This window comes from Vulpes vulpes, chromosome 5 (assembly GCF_048418805.1).
Source record: "Vulpes vulpes isolate BD-2025 chromosome 5, VulVul3, whole genome shotgun sequence".
Lineage (NCBI taxonomy): Eukaryota > Metazoa > Chordata > Mammalia > Carnivora > Canidae > Vulpes > Vulpes vulpes.
The window spans coordinates 25,974,589-25,991,656 of NC_132784.1; the positions used below are offsets into that span (position 1 = coordinate 25,974,589).

The following is a 17,068-nucleotide window of genomic DNA, read 5'->3' on the forward strand; positions in this document are numbered from 1 at the left end:
GACTGCCAAGGTTGATCACCATGTTGCACTCCTTTCCCTTGGACTTCTCTAATAGCGGTTGTGACACGCCACTGCTTCCACATTTTCCTTTAAGAACTGCCAAATCTGAGACAGAAGAAAAAAAATCCTGCATAAAATTGTGATGTGGTTATGCTGTGTGAGTGTACATCTGTAGACTGCCTTAGAATAACAAATTTGCTCCTGCTAAGATCTCCCTAAATGTACAAATAAAAATGTAGCAGGGCCAAGAGAAAAAGCAAAGATTCCAAACAAGGTGAAAATAATCCACATGCCCTTTATTTATTTATTTTTATTCACTAAACATGAAACTTGGAAAAAAAATGTCTTTTTTTTTTAAATACTTTTCAGTGTCTGTAACTCCCGATGATAATTTTTTCTATTGTGCTGTTTTGCAAAGCCACTTGATTTCTCTACTGACCTTAGGCTATTTTGGCTTCAGATGAAAATGATTAAGAGTCTGTTCTTCTCCCACTCTCAGTTACTGCTGATCTTAGAGAGAAGAGTGAGGATGGGCATGAGTGAATGAGGGTGATTTAGCTATTCTTTTAGTGGCATTCTTCATGGCGTGCAGTCTGGTAACACAGTGGCTTGGAGGTGATGAATTTAGGGACTGCCTTTTAATAATTTATTCTTTATTTATTTATTTAGCCCTTTTATTATCTATCCATCTACCCACCTGCCCATGCATCCGTGCATCCATCCGTCCACCTACCTGATATCCTATAAAAGAGTCTTGAGATATTTTGGGGACTATGTTCAGAATAGTTTACAAAGAGGGCACCTGGGTGGTTCAGTGGTTGAGCGTCTGCTTTTGGCTCGGGTTGTGGTCCTGCTTTGGGATCCCCATGGGGAGCATGTTTCTCCCTCTGCCTAATTCTCTGCCTCTCTCTATGTGTCTCTCATGAATAAATAAATAAAATCTTTAGAAAAAAGAATAGTTTACAAAGAAACAGAGTGTTCAGATGAGAGTCATCTGTTCATGATGACATTCACTGAGAGATATGTTAACAATCCTGGTTCTCTAGTGTGAATCCGTGCAAGTCTCCAAGATGTCACCACCCTATTCACTTGTGCAACTCTACCCTAAACCAGACCTCTTAGGCTAAACACCCTGCCTTGTAGGCCTGAGGAAATCATGTGACTTTTTCAGAGACACACTGGGATGTCTGGAGCATAGAGGCTGTCTCTGACTGGTTACCTGAACTCCCACACAGCCATTATCTTCTACTGCTCCTGTGTTATGGTGGACACCAGGGAATTTGTAAGGCTGGAGGCCTTTTTGGGTTCCCCCAAGATACAAGATCAGATAGCTCTCTGCTCCCAGATTCCTTGAACCATGGACATCATTTCTCCCAGCTTAGGTGTGAGAGGATGGCCAAAGCCCCATTCACAGAAGCATCACCAATATTTAAACTCTGTGTTTCCCTTCTGACAATTTTCTCCTTTCCTTTTTCTTTTTCTTTTTCTTTTTTTCTTTTCTTCTCTCTTTTTTTTTTAAAGATTTTATCCATTTATTCATGAGAGACACACAGAGAGAGGCAGAGGCACAGGCAGAGGGAGAAGCAGGCTCTATGCCGGGAGCCCGATGTGGGACTTGATCCTGGGACTCCAGGATCACACCCTGGGCCAAAGGCAGGTGCTCAACCGCTGAACCACCCAGGCATCCCAGTTTTCTCCTTTCTTTCCTCCTTCAGCTTATCTTTGGGGTATTCATTTAATATGAGGTGAAACACTGGCTTTTCATTTATTTTTCCCAAATCATTGGCTTGTGAATCCAGTCTGTCCTGGATTTTTATGATTTTCATGCTTTTGAAGATGTGGTTAGTTATTTTGTAGAATTTCCCTTGGTTTAAGTTTGTCTGACGTTTCATGATTAGATTCAGGTCACAGTGTCATAGAAGTGATATTGAGTTCCTCTCAATGCATCACACCAGTTCATGCATAATTTCAATAACTGAGTTTCTTTGACCTCTTTTGACCAACATAAAGGTGATGTCTTCTAGGCTTTTCCATTATAACTTACTCCCCACCCTCTTTTGTGGTGAGGTACTTTGAAATTATATGCATGTCCCATTCTTCATAAAACTAAAATTTATTTATTAATGCTGATATGGTCTCATGGTTTCCTGTTTTACTTAATATTGTAAATTCTATAAGCTGTTATCATATTACTCTTAATATTAATTTTAATACTAGAATTACAACTGATGTAAGGCCCTTTAAGCTGGCTTCTAGGGCCTTCTCATATGTCCCCATCATTTTTTTTAAAACACTTCATTAGTGTCTGACCCAAGTTTCAGGCTCTTCTTATACTTTTCCTCTCTCCAGCCCCAGCATCAGCCATTTCTCTAGGAAGTCTGATTTCCTTTAACGGGCCAATGGTATTTAGAAGCCAAGATCCATGTGCTATATGTGCTCATTGTTATCAGCATGTTGCTGTTTCCAGGCCCTATCAGAAGACAGAACCAGAAAGTTTATGTACACCTAGACCACATATTTACAACCAAATTTATTTCTATCTATACATATCAGCCACGGGTTCATGCTGACACTTCCAATATCACATGTTTACTCCAGTTTTTTCGCTTTCCATATATATAACTACCTTCTCTGTTAGTGAGAAGCCTAGCTTCCACACTTCCTCAGATATTCACTTACGTGATCAGCCTCACTTCATGCAACTAATCCCCATTCCCACTGCTCCCCCCTTCCCCACATAGATGCCCTCCTATTCCCGCCCGGGCTCTGACTCTCCTCTGTGGACACTTTCTTATCTAGTTCAGGCTGATTCCTCGTGCTAGAGTGCCTGTGATCCCCGAGTGGATGTTCTCCTCATCTGTCTTGGGCTCTGATCTCCTCCTCTGAGCCACTGCAGCCCCAACTCCCTACTCTGTCTCCCCTAATAGAATTAAGACTGAATTATTCAAAAGGGGAAGAAGTATCACTCAATATTTGCCATGTAATATTTGTATTATCCTTTGGTTCTTCAAGGCATAAATTAGTTTATGTGTATTTTGCATTTTCAAATGTATTGGGATTTTTGTTGTTGAGTTCTAATTTAATGGCATTGTACTCAACTCTATTTTCTAATTTCTAAATTAATCTTGTTTAGGTCAGTTCTTGTACTTGTTGAGATTTATTTCAGACTCAGTGATCAATTCAGCAAATATTCCAATTTGCCTCAAAAAATTTAATATTCTCAAACTTTTGGTTTCAAGATTCAATAGTTATCAATTATAGCATAATTTGTCCAGACTTTCTATATCCTTACTAAGATTTTTGTCTGCTTGATTTACCAATTACTGAGGTAAGAGCATTAAAACTATTTCCACAGTAATTGCACATTTGTCTTTTTTCCCCTAAAATTTAATCAGTTTTTACTTCATGTATTTTGAATGTATGCTATTGGTTGATTATAAGCTCAGAAGTGCTATATCATTCAAGTGACTTATTTTATCATCATGAGCTGGCCACAATTACTTGTAACAATGTTTCAGTAATGGTTTTTGCCTTAAAGTGTTTTTCTGATATTAATACAGCAGCACCAATTTTTGTGTTTGTTATTGTTTTTAAAGATTTTATTTATTTGACAATGAGAGAGAGAGAGAGAGAGAGAGAGAGAGAGAGAGAGAGGAGCGCACAGGCAGGAGGAGCAGCAGGCAGAGGGAGAGGGAGAAGCAGGCTCCCCCTGGAGCAGGGACCCCCATGCAGGGCTTGATCTTAGGACCCTGGAATTATGACCTGAGTTGAAGGCAGGTACTTAATGGACTGAGCCACCCAGGCATCCCTGTTTTTTGTTTGTTTGTTTGTTTTCTTTAATTGGTATTTGTCTTGTGTTTCTTTTCATAAAAGTTCACTTCAAACTTCTTATGGTTTGGATGCATTTTCAGTAGAAATTATTTATCTAAATGTTTACAATTCAAACTCAATCTTTTATTATCTGTTGTAGCTAAGCAACTTTAGGTTGTTTGTATATATTGTGATGTCTTCTATATTTGGATTTATTTCCATTATATTTTGTGATTTTATTTATTAATTATTTTTACTATCATTCTGTTCTCCTTCTTTCTTGCTCTTTTTTGGGTCAATTGAGTTTGTATCTTTTAAAATTTCTTGGGCATCCCGGGTGGCTCAGTGGTTTAGCTCTGCCTTCAGCCCAGGGCGTGATCCTGGAGTCCTGGGATCGAGTCCCATGTCAGGCTCCCTGCATGGAGCCTGCTTCTCCCTCTGCCTGTGTCTCTGCCTCTCTCTCTCTCTCTCTCTCTCTCTGTGTCTCTCATGAATAAATAAATAAAATATTTTTAAAAATAAAATAAAATTTCTTCTTATTTGGAAATCATGTATTTTACTTCCATTCTTTTACTGTAACTTTGCAGGGCCCAAGGTTAATGAATATGTTTACCCTCTTTTTAACTAATACAAAAATGTAATGACACTTAAAATCTGCTTATTCTCTACTTGTCTTATTGCTGTTTTTCAGACTTTCATATCCACTCTGCTTTAAAAGAAAGATAGTTTATTGATTTTTAAATTTCTTATGACACATTCATATACATAAAAAGAAATGAAGTTATAGAATCATAACCTTTGTCCACTAACTTAGGAAATAAAACTTTACTCACATAGTTGAATTAGCCAGTGTAGCCCTTCTTCCCACAGAACTACTATAAAGTGATATTTTCATCTTCTTTTATGCCCCAAATGGATACTTTCATTTTATCCAGAAAATGCTTATTTAGACTTATTATGTATTCATCACTTTATTTGGTCAGTATTGCTTCTTACAACTAATTCTTGTCTGGGTTCAACTTTTTTCTTTTTTGTATTTCACTTTTTAAAATTTTATTTAAATTTAATAGTTAACATATAATGTATTATTGGTTTCAGAGGTAGAGGTCAGTGATTCATCAATCTTATAATACTCAGTGCTCTGGGTGGCTCACGGGTTGGGCGTCTGCCTTCGGCTCAGGGTGTGATCCTAAAGTCCCAGGATCAAGTCCCACACTGGGCTCCCTATGAGGAGCCTGCTGCTCCATCTGCCTATGTCTCTGCCCCCCTCTCTCTCTCTCTCTCTCTCTCTCTCTGTGTGTGTGTTTCTCATGTATAAATAAATAGGTATTAAAAAAAAATACTCAGTGCTCATTACATCACATGTCCTCCTTAATGTCCAGTTAGTTACCTCCTCCCTCCAACTCCAAGCCCTCCAGGGACCCTCAGTTTGTTCCTGTGATTAAAAGTCTCTTATGGTTTGTCTCCCTCTCTGATTTTGTCTTGTTTTATTTTTTTCCTCCCTTCCCCTATGATCCTCTGTTTTGTTTGTTAAATTCCACATATAAGTGAGATCATATGATAACTGTCTTTCTCTGATTGACTTACTTTGCTTAGCATAATATCCTCTAGCTCATCAATTTGTTTCTATGAAGAACATTCTGACTTGGTTGTTTTAGCAAAGTTCTGTGAGTCATAAGCTTTCTCATTATTTATCTGGAAAGAAGTATTTAATTTTAACCTCATTCTTGAATGATATAGGTATAGAGTATGAAATATATATGAATATAGAATTGTTGATTGACAGCTATTTCCTCTCAACATTTTGCAGATATTATTTTACTTTGCCTATTATGTTACAATTGAGAAGTCTGTTGTCAATCTCATTAGCATTCCTTTGTAGATGATCTGCTTTAATGGGTTGATGTTTGTCCTATTTCCTCTACTAAATACTTATGAAATTTCTATTATAAGGGACTTTTTCATGTGAACCTCCCTTTGTGTATACATTTGTGGGTGTGGGTGTGTAAATTATATATACATATATACATGTATAACATCAGATCTATTGTTTTTATAACCTAGATTTATATCCAAGTTCATGAATTCCACGTAAACTGTATCTAATATGCTTTTTAAACCAGTGATGATATTTAACTTCAAGGGCAATATTTTACATTTCTAGAATTTCTAATTGGTTCATTTTCAAATCTATCTGTATCTTGTTTTTAATGCATTTATTTTTCTTTCTCTAATGCTTTAGACATTTTAAAGCTATATGTGTTATAGTCTCTCTGATTATTATTATCTCTTATTATCTGATAGTTCTGCAATTCCTGGGAGTATAATTCTGCTGTTTTTTCTCTTTCCTAAATCTCTCAAGGTGGATTGTTACCTTGTATGTTTTGGAATTTTGAATGGTGAGCTCATCTTTGATTGGCTTCAGCTGAAGACATCACATATGGCCTGGGATAAGGTTTTATAGCATTAGATTTGCTCTCAGTTCTTTTCTGCTGGGACTACACTGATATCTCAACATGGAATCTTGGAAGCCATGCAGTTTTGTTTTTTTCTTTAAGATTTTATTCATTTATTCATGAGAGATAGATAGAGAGAGAGAGAGAGAGAGAGAGAGAGGCAGAGACACAGGCAGAGGGAGAAGCAGGCTTCAAGCAGGGAGCCTGACATGGGACTCGATTCCGGGTCTCCAGGATCATGCCCTGGACTGAAGGCAGTGCTAAACCCCTGAGCCACCTGGGCTGCCCCGAAGCCATGCAATTTGAATACCAAGCTCAGATGATTGGTGTTCAATCATATAAATCACATGACATGTCTATGCTTACAAATTCTCTAGGGAGGCTTATTTTCTACCTTGCGCCCAAGGCTAAACTAGCTTTTTGCTAGTTTGCAGATTATTTCCTGTCTCCCATTTTACTGAATGAGTAGCCCTTAAAAGAAACGGGATTTACGTAAGTTTCAGTTTCAACATCCTCCCTCATCTCCCTTCAGAATTTCCATGGCCTTGTTTACTGTATATCTCTGAGTATAAAAATGAAAGTGCCTAAGTTTCTGAGATATAACCATCACCTTATCTACCCCAGCTTATTTACCACCTGCCTTGTTAGTTTATATCATTACCACGTGGGCTCTTGGTTCTCTCTTCCTTTTGGTCCCTGGTGATGTTTCTTACTGTCTTGTGAAGGCAAGTACAGACTGAAGAGTGTTTATTTTATTGTATCTAGAATTTTAGTATTTGTAGTGGGAGAATTTTCAGACTATCTACACTGTAATAATCCTCTAACTGGAAGTCTCTTCTTGACATCCCATAGGCATTTCAATTTGCCACAAAGAGTTCCAGTGGGCTTCCTCAAAAATCTGGATCTCTGCCAGGGTTTCCCATCTCAATTTCACAAGCCAGAAAGTCATCCTGACCTCTCCTTCTCCTTCATTGTCCAACCAAACAACCAGCTCCCTTAATGTTTCTACTGAATTTGTCTTTAATCCACTTGTTTCCATCTCCACAGTCCCTGCTTTAGTGTAAGCCACCACTGTCCTTCCCTTGCCTGTTGTGACAACCTCCTAATTCTCCTCCCTTCCAATTCATTATTTATACTGCAGCCACAGAAAATTTGCTAAAACCAATCTGATAAATTTACTTTCCTGCTTAAAATCATCAATAACCTTCTATTGTTCTTTAGATTAAAAAAAATAAACCTTTAATATGCCATATTTCACATGGCTTACTCATTTCCATCATTAATTCATCCAACAAATATATACTAAGCAGCTACTACTTCTGGGCATGGTACTTAGAAGTAGGCTTGTAGTGTATATAATTTGTTACAAAAAACTGAATGTCTGTATCCCCCCAAAATTCATAGTTGAAATCCTAACCCCCAATGTGATGGCGTCAGAAGTGAGGTCTTGCTTTTCCTGTAGGAGCTGCCGGGTTGAGAGGAGTGTGGCCCTCTCCTCTCCCCGCGATGGCGTGTGCTCGTCCATTGATATCTGTGTACTCTGAAAAGGGGGAATCATCCGGCAAAAATGCTACCTTGCCTGCTGTGTTTAAGGCTCCCATTCGACCCGATATCGTGAACTTTGTTCACACCAACTTGCGCAAAAACAACAGGCAGCCATATGCTGTCAGTGAATTAGCAGGTCATCAAACCAGTGCTGAGTCTGGGGGTACTGGCAGAGCCCTGGCTTGAATTCCCAGAGTTCGGGGCGGTGGGCCTCACCGTTCTGGCCAGGGTGCATTTGGAAATATGTGTCGTGGAGGCCACATGTTTGCACCAACCAAAACCTGGCGCCGTTGGCACCGCAGGTGAACACAACACAAAAGCCATGCGCCATCTGCTCTGCTCTGGCTGCCTCAGCCTCACCAGCACTGGTCATGTCTAAAGGTCATCGTATTGAGGAAGTTCCTCAACTTCCTTTGGTGGTTGAAGATAACATTGAAGGCTACAAGAAGACCAAGGAGGCGGTTTTGCTTCTTAAGAAACTTAAAGCCTGGAATGGTATCAAAAAGGTCTATGCCTCTCAGTGAATGAGAGCTGGCAAGGGCAAAATCAGAAACCGTCGTCGTATCCAGCGCAGGGGACCCTGCATCATCTACAGTGAAGACAACGGTATCATCAAGGCCTTCAGAAACATCCCTGGAATTACTTTACTTAATGTAAGCGAGCTGAACATTCTGAAACTTGCTCCTGGTGGGCATGTGGGACGTTTCTGCATTTGGACTGAAAGTGCTTTCCGCAAGTTAGACGATCTGTATGGCACTTGGCGTAAGGCTGCCTCCCTCAAGAGTAACTACAACCTTCCCATGCATAAGATGCTTAATACAGACCTCAGCAGAATCTTGAAAAGCCCAGAGATCCAAAGAGCCCTCCGAGCACCACGCAAGAAGATTCATCGTAGAGTCCTGAAGAAGAATCCACTGAAGAACCTAAGAATCATGTTGAAGCTAAACCCGTATGCAAAGACCATGCCCCGGAACACCATTCTTCGCCAGGCCAAGAATCACAAACTCTGGATGGATAAGGTGGCAGCAGCCTTAGAAGCCAAATCGGAGGAGAAGGGGGTTCCAGGCAAGAAGCCCACGGTAGGGAAGAAAGGAAAGAAAACTGTTGGTGTGAAAAAGCCGAAGAAACCTGTGGTAGGAAAAAAGGCTGCAGCTACCAAGAAACCAGCAGCTGACAAGAAACCTGCAGAAAAGAAACCTACCCCAGAAGAGAAGAAGCCCGCTGTCTAAAAACTTATATTTGTTTATTCCATAAAACTCAAATCATTTTGGACAGCTAATTTTAAATAAAGACCTGATCAAAGACAGTGAGGAAAAAAAAAAAAAAAGGAAGTGAGGTCTTCCGGAAGTGATTAGGTCATGAGGATGGAGCCCTCATGAGTTGGTTTAGTGTCCTTATAAAAGAGTTTCCAAAGATGTCCCCTGCCCCTTCCATAATGTAGGAACACAGCGAGAAGATGACAGTCTATGAAAAGAAAGTGGGCTTTTCCCAGACACTGAATCTCACCAGACACTTAATCTGGGACTTCTCAGCCTCCAGAACAATAAGGAATAAATTTCTGTTTTCTGTTAGCCCCCCAGTATATGGTATTGTTGTTCTAGCAGTCTGAATGTACTAAGACAGACTGCCATAACAACGTGCCAGACTAGCTGGCTTAGCTAGCAAAAATGCATTTTCTCACAATTCTGGAGTTTTTGAAGGCTAGAAGTCCAAGATCTGGGTGCTGATAGGGTTGATTTCTTTTGGGGCCTCTCTTGTGTTATAAATGGTTGCCTTCTCCCAAGTCTTCACATGATTTTCCCTTCGTGTGTGTGTGTGTGTGTTTTATTTTTTTATTTTTTTTGTGTGTGTGTGTCTGTGTTTTAGTCTTCTCTCCTTATACAGACACCAGCCAGATTGATATAGGGCCCCACCTCAAAACTTCTTTTTAATTTAAACACCCTATCTGCAAATACAGTCCCATCCCGAGGTACAGGGTGGTGAGACTTCAATATATGAAGTTTAGGAGACACATAGTTCAGCCCATAATACTGTAGTAAACCTCACCAACCTCCATTCTCTTGGCATTTTCCTGTTTCTTCTGCTTTCCAGATACTTCTTAAGAACTGAGCTTCTCTTTCTTACCTTAAGGACTTTGCAAAGATTGTTCCCTTCATTTGGAATGCTTCTCTCCCTGCCCCCAACTCTGCTTAGCCAAACGCTAGAGCTCAGCCTCAATGTCACTTCCTCAGAGAAACATTTCCTGACTCTCAGATTAGATTAGGTCTCTGTGTTTTGTGCTCTTCGCATCCTTTTTGTACCACTTCCTATAATTCTAATTAAATGATTAACTGTATAATTAGTGAATTTCCTTGATCCTACAATGCTATGAGTTGTTAGATGCACCATCAATTTCAAAACACTCCTAGAGAGGAAAGAAATATTACTCTATTAGTCAGCTATTGCTATAATAATGCTACATAAAAAAACTACTCCAAAATTCAGTGACTTAAAAAAAAGCAACCCTTTATTTTTCTTTCATGAGCTTGTGAGTTGCTGTAATTCACTTGTACAACTCAGGTTCCCAGCTCGGGGTTCCAGGCTGAGGGCTGGGTTCAGGTCTAATTCATGTATCTCCTTATTCTGCTTAGAATACAAGTTACCCAGCCCATGGTATCTCCTGGTGAGGGACAGAAGTCCATGTGTAGGGCATATGCAATTCCTGTAAGAGTCTCAGCTTAAAATAGGTATACTGTCACTTGCACCCATTTTCATTGTTCAAAGCAAGTGACAGCCAAACCTGAATTCAACATGTTGGGGAGAGCACGCTGCCTCCTCTAGAAGGCTACCCTGTGAAGTCACTTGGAAAAGGGCATATAATGTATAATCCTATGATAAGGAAAAATTGGAAGCAAATAATTCAATCTATCATAATTAAAGAGTATGTACATAAATTTTTATTTTGTTTACTTAAAATAGATGATCCAAATAGTTTGTCTATACAAAGATATACCACTTTCTTCTGTATTATGAGCAGTCAGAGCCTAAAGTATCTTCTGAGTCACTTGTGTCACCAGCAGTTACATACAACATTCTAGTGACCAGTCGTGTACATAACCCAGGTGTGGGTCTTGACTTCTTTAACAGTTGTGTACGTCTTAGGCATAAGAAGGAGTACTCGGGTCCCATTTGCACTTTCAATTTAGTTAAACTCAGACATCCCCCTCCCATAACTAACTCTCTTATCCCTGGAAATTAAAAACTGTTTTTCAATAAAAATCAACAAATATGTTTTAACAGATACTTGATACCTAAATGAGAATCCTTCAAATGCATGAACCTCTCTAGCTTGGAAATTCTACAATCTGTTTCCAATGTCAAGTGTACTGCCTAGTATGTGACAGGCAATTCTTTTGAGTATGTTTTAATAACTGAAGGAAACATAGGCTTATCTCATGGTAGAGACCTGTCCTTCTTAGGGGGTCTGCGAAGGACTTGAGAGTTTCTAGATGGCATTTAAATGCAAGTATATCCTTCTCCAGTGATGAGTGTTAGCTTCACTTATCCCGTCTTATAGCTCTATCTCTAGGTTTTCCTGCATGTGTAATTACTTTCATTTCAAAGTTAACCTGGAGTATAATCCTTTGAAAGAAATTTGAAAAGACAATTAGAAATCCAAATTTAAGTTGGAAATCTACCCTGTATTGTGATAGTCGTATAAATAACTCAAGCAAGAAAGTATTTGTTTCACAAAAGATGCGATGTTAACTCTATCACGCAACTCATTCCTCTTCTCAATAGCTGGTAAGTTGTTGTTGTTGTTGTTGTTGTTGTTGTTGTTGTTGTTGTTAACATAAACTGAAGGATCCATCCCAATGTAACACTGGTGTGGTCATCTGAAATTACGTCTTGTGTTTCCTGAAGTTCCCTACTACAAGTGCGGGGAAAGTAACCCAGGCAGGGTGATTAAGTGTCCTTTCTACCAGGGTCTGAGTTGGATGCTAGGTATGATAGGTTCTCTGTTCTGAGGCTGTAAGGAGCATGTGAAATATACAAGTCATCTTTCCCACCACACTGAGGTAGCCTTCTAGAAGGGGAAAAAAAAAACCAACAACAATCCACATGACGAGAGAGAGAGAGAGAGAGAGAGAGAGAACTGAGTCAGATCCCAGAGGACTGTGCTTAAGCATAGAATTCTCTCCTAAGGCCCAAGATCATCTTCTAGGTGCAGGATGCACCTCATCTTCTTTTTGACACATAAGCCAAATTTTATGCCTGATTAGCATGAGTTGATTTTCATCACTTGCAATCAGTTAGAGAAATAGAGTCCTGGGAACTGCAAAATAATAACTGTGTGAACAGCATCATGGCTAAAAACACACACAATAGTGCAGCACCCAAAAATAATTTCTGGATAACTCAAGTTCTTCATTTGTTTTGTTGAAGAAGATGAGGGGAAGAGAGATCCTTAAAAATCCCCTTTTGCCTCCCCCATCCAGTGGTTCATGCATGGCAGCTGCTTCTGCTCCTTTACATCTGTCTTGGAATTCCGGTCTCCTGTCAAGATAACCTCCTCTCCCAGATTTAACCTTTGGAACTTTTGTTCTCTCTCCCTTTCCGCCCTCTTCTCATGCCTACAGCCCCAAGGAACTTGTCTGTCAAAGCAGGACTCTCAGGGCAGGATGCACCTCAACACAAGAAACTGTTAGCAAGATGAGAAAAGACTGGGAATGTCCACGTACTCCTCATTTTCATCCCATTGCTTCCTTCTTAAAAAACATTATAAAATGAAAAACATATATATACACCTTAGGTTTGAGGTTATACAAATACTGTTTAACACTTTTTTTCTCGCTAGCCCCACGCCTTCCATATACACGTTGAGTACCTAATAACAATGTTTTGAATCATCAAAGAAGAACTCACTGCCCAACTGAATTACTGAGTGAACAAAAAAGGAATGTATGAATAAACATAAAAACAAGACATTAAACACTTTGGGGAAATTATCACTGAGAAATTCATGGTCAATAAATGCTCGATTAAAAACTACATTTCTAAAATCCAAGTCTTTCTTTTGCATACATTAACAAACAATGAAAAAAAAAAAAAAGGACTTTGAAAGTAAAAGCAAATCATCTAAAGCCAGAACAGAGTAGCACATTTCATCTTCAGTTCTTGGTTGAAAGTTATCAGAAATATGTAAAGATACTTAAGTTGCCCATAAGGTTAGGTCCTAACTGATAGTAGTCATTCCCATTCCCAATGCCAGTGTATGCGTACAGGATGCAATGAGGTGTATGGGGGAATTCTAAGGGGCTTCTGGGAAAAGCTTGCCTTGATTGCAGAAAAAGACTCAAGGAAGAAAACGTCCCTTCTGTGTTTGGAAAGAAGGATGTGGTAAAAAAAAAACTGATGGCTGGATTGCTGTAGCCCTTTTGTGAACATAAGGGGAGCAGTCGCAGTCAAAGAGAAGGGAACATATCAGGATGGAAGAGTGAAAGATGCAATCACTCTACATCTACGCTTCTAGCTGTCTGAAGTGATCATTTTTCCTTACCGAGCCATTCAGTTGACCCAGATCTTTGGGTTTTTTTTTGCACCGGACACAAAAGGATCCAAAAGGATAGAGAACCATATAAAAGGGAGGCTGGACATTTGAGCTTGGGATTGAGAGGAACCTCACTGGCTGGAGGTTAAGAAGCAGAACCCAGCCGCTCTCTTTTGGTGGAAATAGTCTGGTGGAGCTGCTCCAGGTAGGATGGACCAGAATTCCAATGTTGTCTTTTTGTTCCTCTGTTCAAGGCAAAATTCAATCCCCAGGCCTGACTACATTTATCCAGAAATAATTATGATTTGTTAATAAATAAATAAATACTTATTTATATTCCTTAAATAGAACTTTAGATTCTAATAGAAGCTTAGGTAGAGGCCGAATCGCTTAAAAATGTCAAGTGTCTACCACAGAAAAATTAGCCATTTTTCCCCCAAGTTCTCCTGTATTATGGGTTTCCTTGTTTCTTAGTATTCATTCTCAGATGACTTTCATTTCCCCTAATCATCTCTTGTCCTTATTCTATGCCTTCATTTGAGATCATGTCTTCTGCGGTGTCACCGCTGTCTGCCTTCCCTATGCCTTCTTTCCCCAAATGTGGAACGAAATCAAGGCAATCTTGAGTCTCAGAGTCTCAGTGGAGACTTGGGGTTACAGATGAAGAACACACTGGAGTATAAGCTTAGACTGGAGTGTCATATACTCCTTTAGTACAAAAAAAAATTCATAATCAACTGTATCCCACTGTGGGGGATTTGTTGCTGGCTATGTTATCTTTAAGGCAATAGCTTATGTCCCTCCATCCTTTGACCATTTTCTTTTCCATCAAGTGTTTTGGGTTTTCCTTTGTTTTTTGTTTTTTGTTTTTTTCCTATTTTTCTTCTTTTTTTTCATTTTTTTAAATTTCTCCAAATTTCTATTAATTTTTTTTTACAAATACTTCTCCATGTTGTGCTCAAAATCAAGCTTGTGGCCTACTCATGCATATCCAAGAACTCATTAAGGAGCTCTGTCAGTGAATCATCTACTTCAGATTTCCATCCTTTAAAGCACAAAGCACTGTGATAGCTTTGGAATTAGCTTTTCCTTTATATGGTACAAATTTTAGGAAGTGCTTTTCCCAGTAATCTTTGCAAGCAGAAGGGGAACAATTTAAAGATGTATCCTTCCCTACTTCACAGACACCCTGTGGGGATTGTTTTGGTTTATTTCTCTTCCTGTCTTGTCTTCTTTCCCATCTTCCTTCTGCCCCTGCTCCTCCTTCTTTTCCCTGTTTTTTCTACCGAGCACAAAGACTGCCATTGTAATTTATTGTCATAACCGCAATTCAAATGAAGAACAGAATATGAAATCCAGTCTAAGGGAGAGGAAGAAACTGGTCACCATGTGGTACGCCTGCCGAGTCCCAACGCCGCTGTGTGCTTAGCGGTGTGACTTTGAGTTGCTTCTTCTGAAGTTTGGGACTAAAGCTATGGTTTCCCTATATCACGAGGACGTTACAAAGATGACATTAGATGACAGGTGAAAAAAAAATGCATCTTCAACTCCCAAGGACTAACCGAGTGTGGTAGGATGGACACCAGAGAGCTGATTCCATCAAGGGAGGGCCCAGAGAACAAGGAAGAACCCAGTTGTTGACTCTCCGTGGGGATATCTGTTGGGCAGGAATTTCATCAAAGAACAAATCACTCAGGGGGCTACCATGTTGGGGCACCAACATCAGAGCAGGGCCAAAAGCAAGGTGGGAGCTGGAGCTGCAGAGCTACTCGGCTTCCTTTCATTTTATTTTGTAAAGGCCGGTGTGATCTCCGAGGTCCAAACTTAAAAGAAATCTTACCCTGCTCTCTCTGCTTTAAGGCTGAAGGAGCAAAGAGTTAATTACCTTGTTCTATTCGTCTCTCCTCCGAATTTTTCACATGGGCTTTTTTCCCTTAATTAGCCATCATGTGAAACTGAAGAATATTTATTATTTATTGTGTGTATTAAATTTTATGTCTTTTCTTCTTAATTCTTAAAATAGGTGAATTTATTACTTTTTCGTGTTTTTCCTCCTAAACAAGCAAGGTTTGTTGTTGTTGCTGCTTTTATTGTTTGTTTAGTGGTAGTCCTCATCTGACTTCTCCCTGGGTCAGTAATTCTGCATGGAGAGCAACATGAGGAAAAGCTTCTGGCATGTTTTATGTTAACTGGAAGAAGCAAATAGTTTCCCATACGTTTCTCTTACTCTTAATTCTTTTCTTTTTATCTCTTACTCAATTTAAATATGATACCTAGAAATGCCCACTCGGTATTGATTAAGTTATATGGCTTAACTTCGGGGCTCTATGGTAACTTATTAAAGTGTATTTTATTAAGTGATTTGGGTTGTCAAGATAACGTGACTATACAATGACTTACGTGCTCATGTGGATCATCGCCATGGTTCTAAGTCAGCTCTAAAGGGAACATGAAATGAGCACCTACATGCCAGTTACAATTTTGATTATATTACCTACCACAATTCATTAGACTCATCGAGCTCCAAAGGATTTGTGCATTTAAGGAGTTGCTTAACTCGTTTAGAAATTCACTGCTAGCCAAGGTACTCGAAGCAAAGCATGTCTGAATAAAATGGTCTTTATTTTCACGCGTCCAGTATGTAGCATATAATGATGCTTATACATAGTCTCATTTATTTTATGTATCCATGGCTTGCTTCTCAACTGTTAATGCCTTAAAAGCAAAGAATGCCTCTATTGCTCTTTCTCTGTCTCCCGCAGTGAAAATGTGGATATCTAGCACAAGCTTCGCTTAAGAAGGTTGGACTTGAATGGAAAAACTGATCCACGAGTATCAATCGAATTTCACTTAAGAGTTTCCCTTAGCTGCTTAATATCTGAAAGCAACAGTCTAGGTTTTACTCGGAAATGATGATGCTTTTTAATGATTACGGCTTATGGCGCTCAAGCAATGTTGAGTTTTGTGATGAGCCTCTTTTATTGCACTTCTAGGTTCTGCTCTCTTACCTCCTTTCCCTATACTTTCTCCAATTTTTCTTCCCTTTATTCCCCGTGTTTCTCGCTTTTTTGTACTGTCTCTTTTACTCTGTCCACTTGAGCTACTACTTAAGAAAAAAGAGTCTGGCATTTTCTTCTTTTAATTCCAAGGAAAACAGGCCTGAGTATATCTCTTTAACATAAAGACCCAGTGGATTCATTATTTGGGAGAGAAAAAAAAAATCTGACCAGAGACACAATAAATAGACTTTTAAAATGCAACAATTAGACAAATGTAAAAAAAAAAAATGTATGTATAGATCAGTTTGCTTACCGGGCTAAAGTATTCTTAACGTTCTTGATTATATGTAAGTAAAATTCTTGGTTGATAGAATTTTAGATTAAAGCTGCTAAAACTAAAATGTTTGAGAAAACATTTATCATTAAATGCACAGAGAAACCACTTTATAGAGTACCCGTGGAACACTCAACTGAGAAGTAAAACATCCAGAACATGCCCAGCTCTTTGGGAGTGTGTTTTCATATTTTTGCACGTGTTTGTCTATAAAAGCATTTCGAGGGGTAGCTTTTTACTGATGCTACCTTGCCAAAAAGAATCAATCCAGCAACCATCGTCTGCTAATACGTGTTTTTAATCACATTTTCAAACTTTATCAGGACATCTGAGTTTTTGGTTCCTCCTCCTTGAGAAAGAGACCTCATGGCCTAAGACGCTGAAGCCACCTCTG

At 39.2% G+C, this 17,068-nt stretch overlaps 2 protein-coding genes across 4 annotated transcripts in view; one reads left to right on the forward strand and one right to left on the reverse strand.

Annotated features, from left to right (window-relative positions):
• The window catches only part of GTDC1 (glycosyltransferase like domain containing 1), a 428,467-nt gene that overhangs the window by 13,654 nt on the left and 397,745 nt on the right, over nucleotides 1-17,068 (reverse strand). The gene's annotated exons all lie outside the window — the stretch shown is intronic.
• LOC112926848 (large ribosomal subunit protein uL4-like) lies at nucleotides 7,738-9,129 on the forward strand. The gene is given in 2 exon segments (XM_072757650.1): nucleotides 7,738-8,112; nucleotides 8,115-9,129. Coding segments are annotated over 2 exon segments (1,266 nt in total). The 5' UTR covers nucleotides 7,738-7,772; the 3' UTR covers nucleotides 9,041-9,129.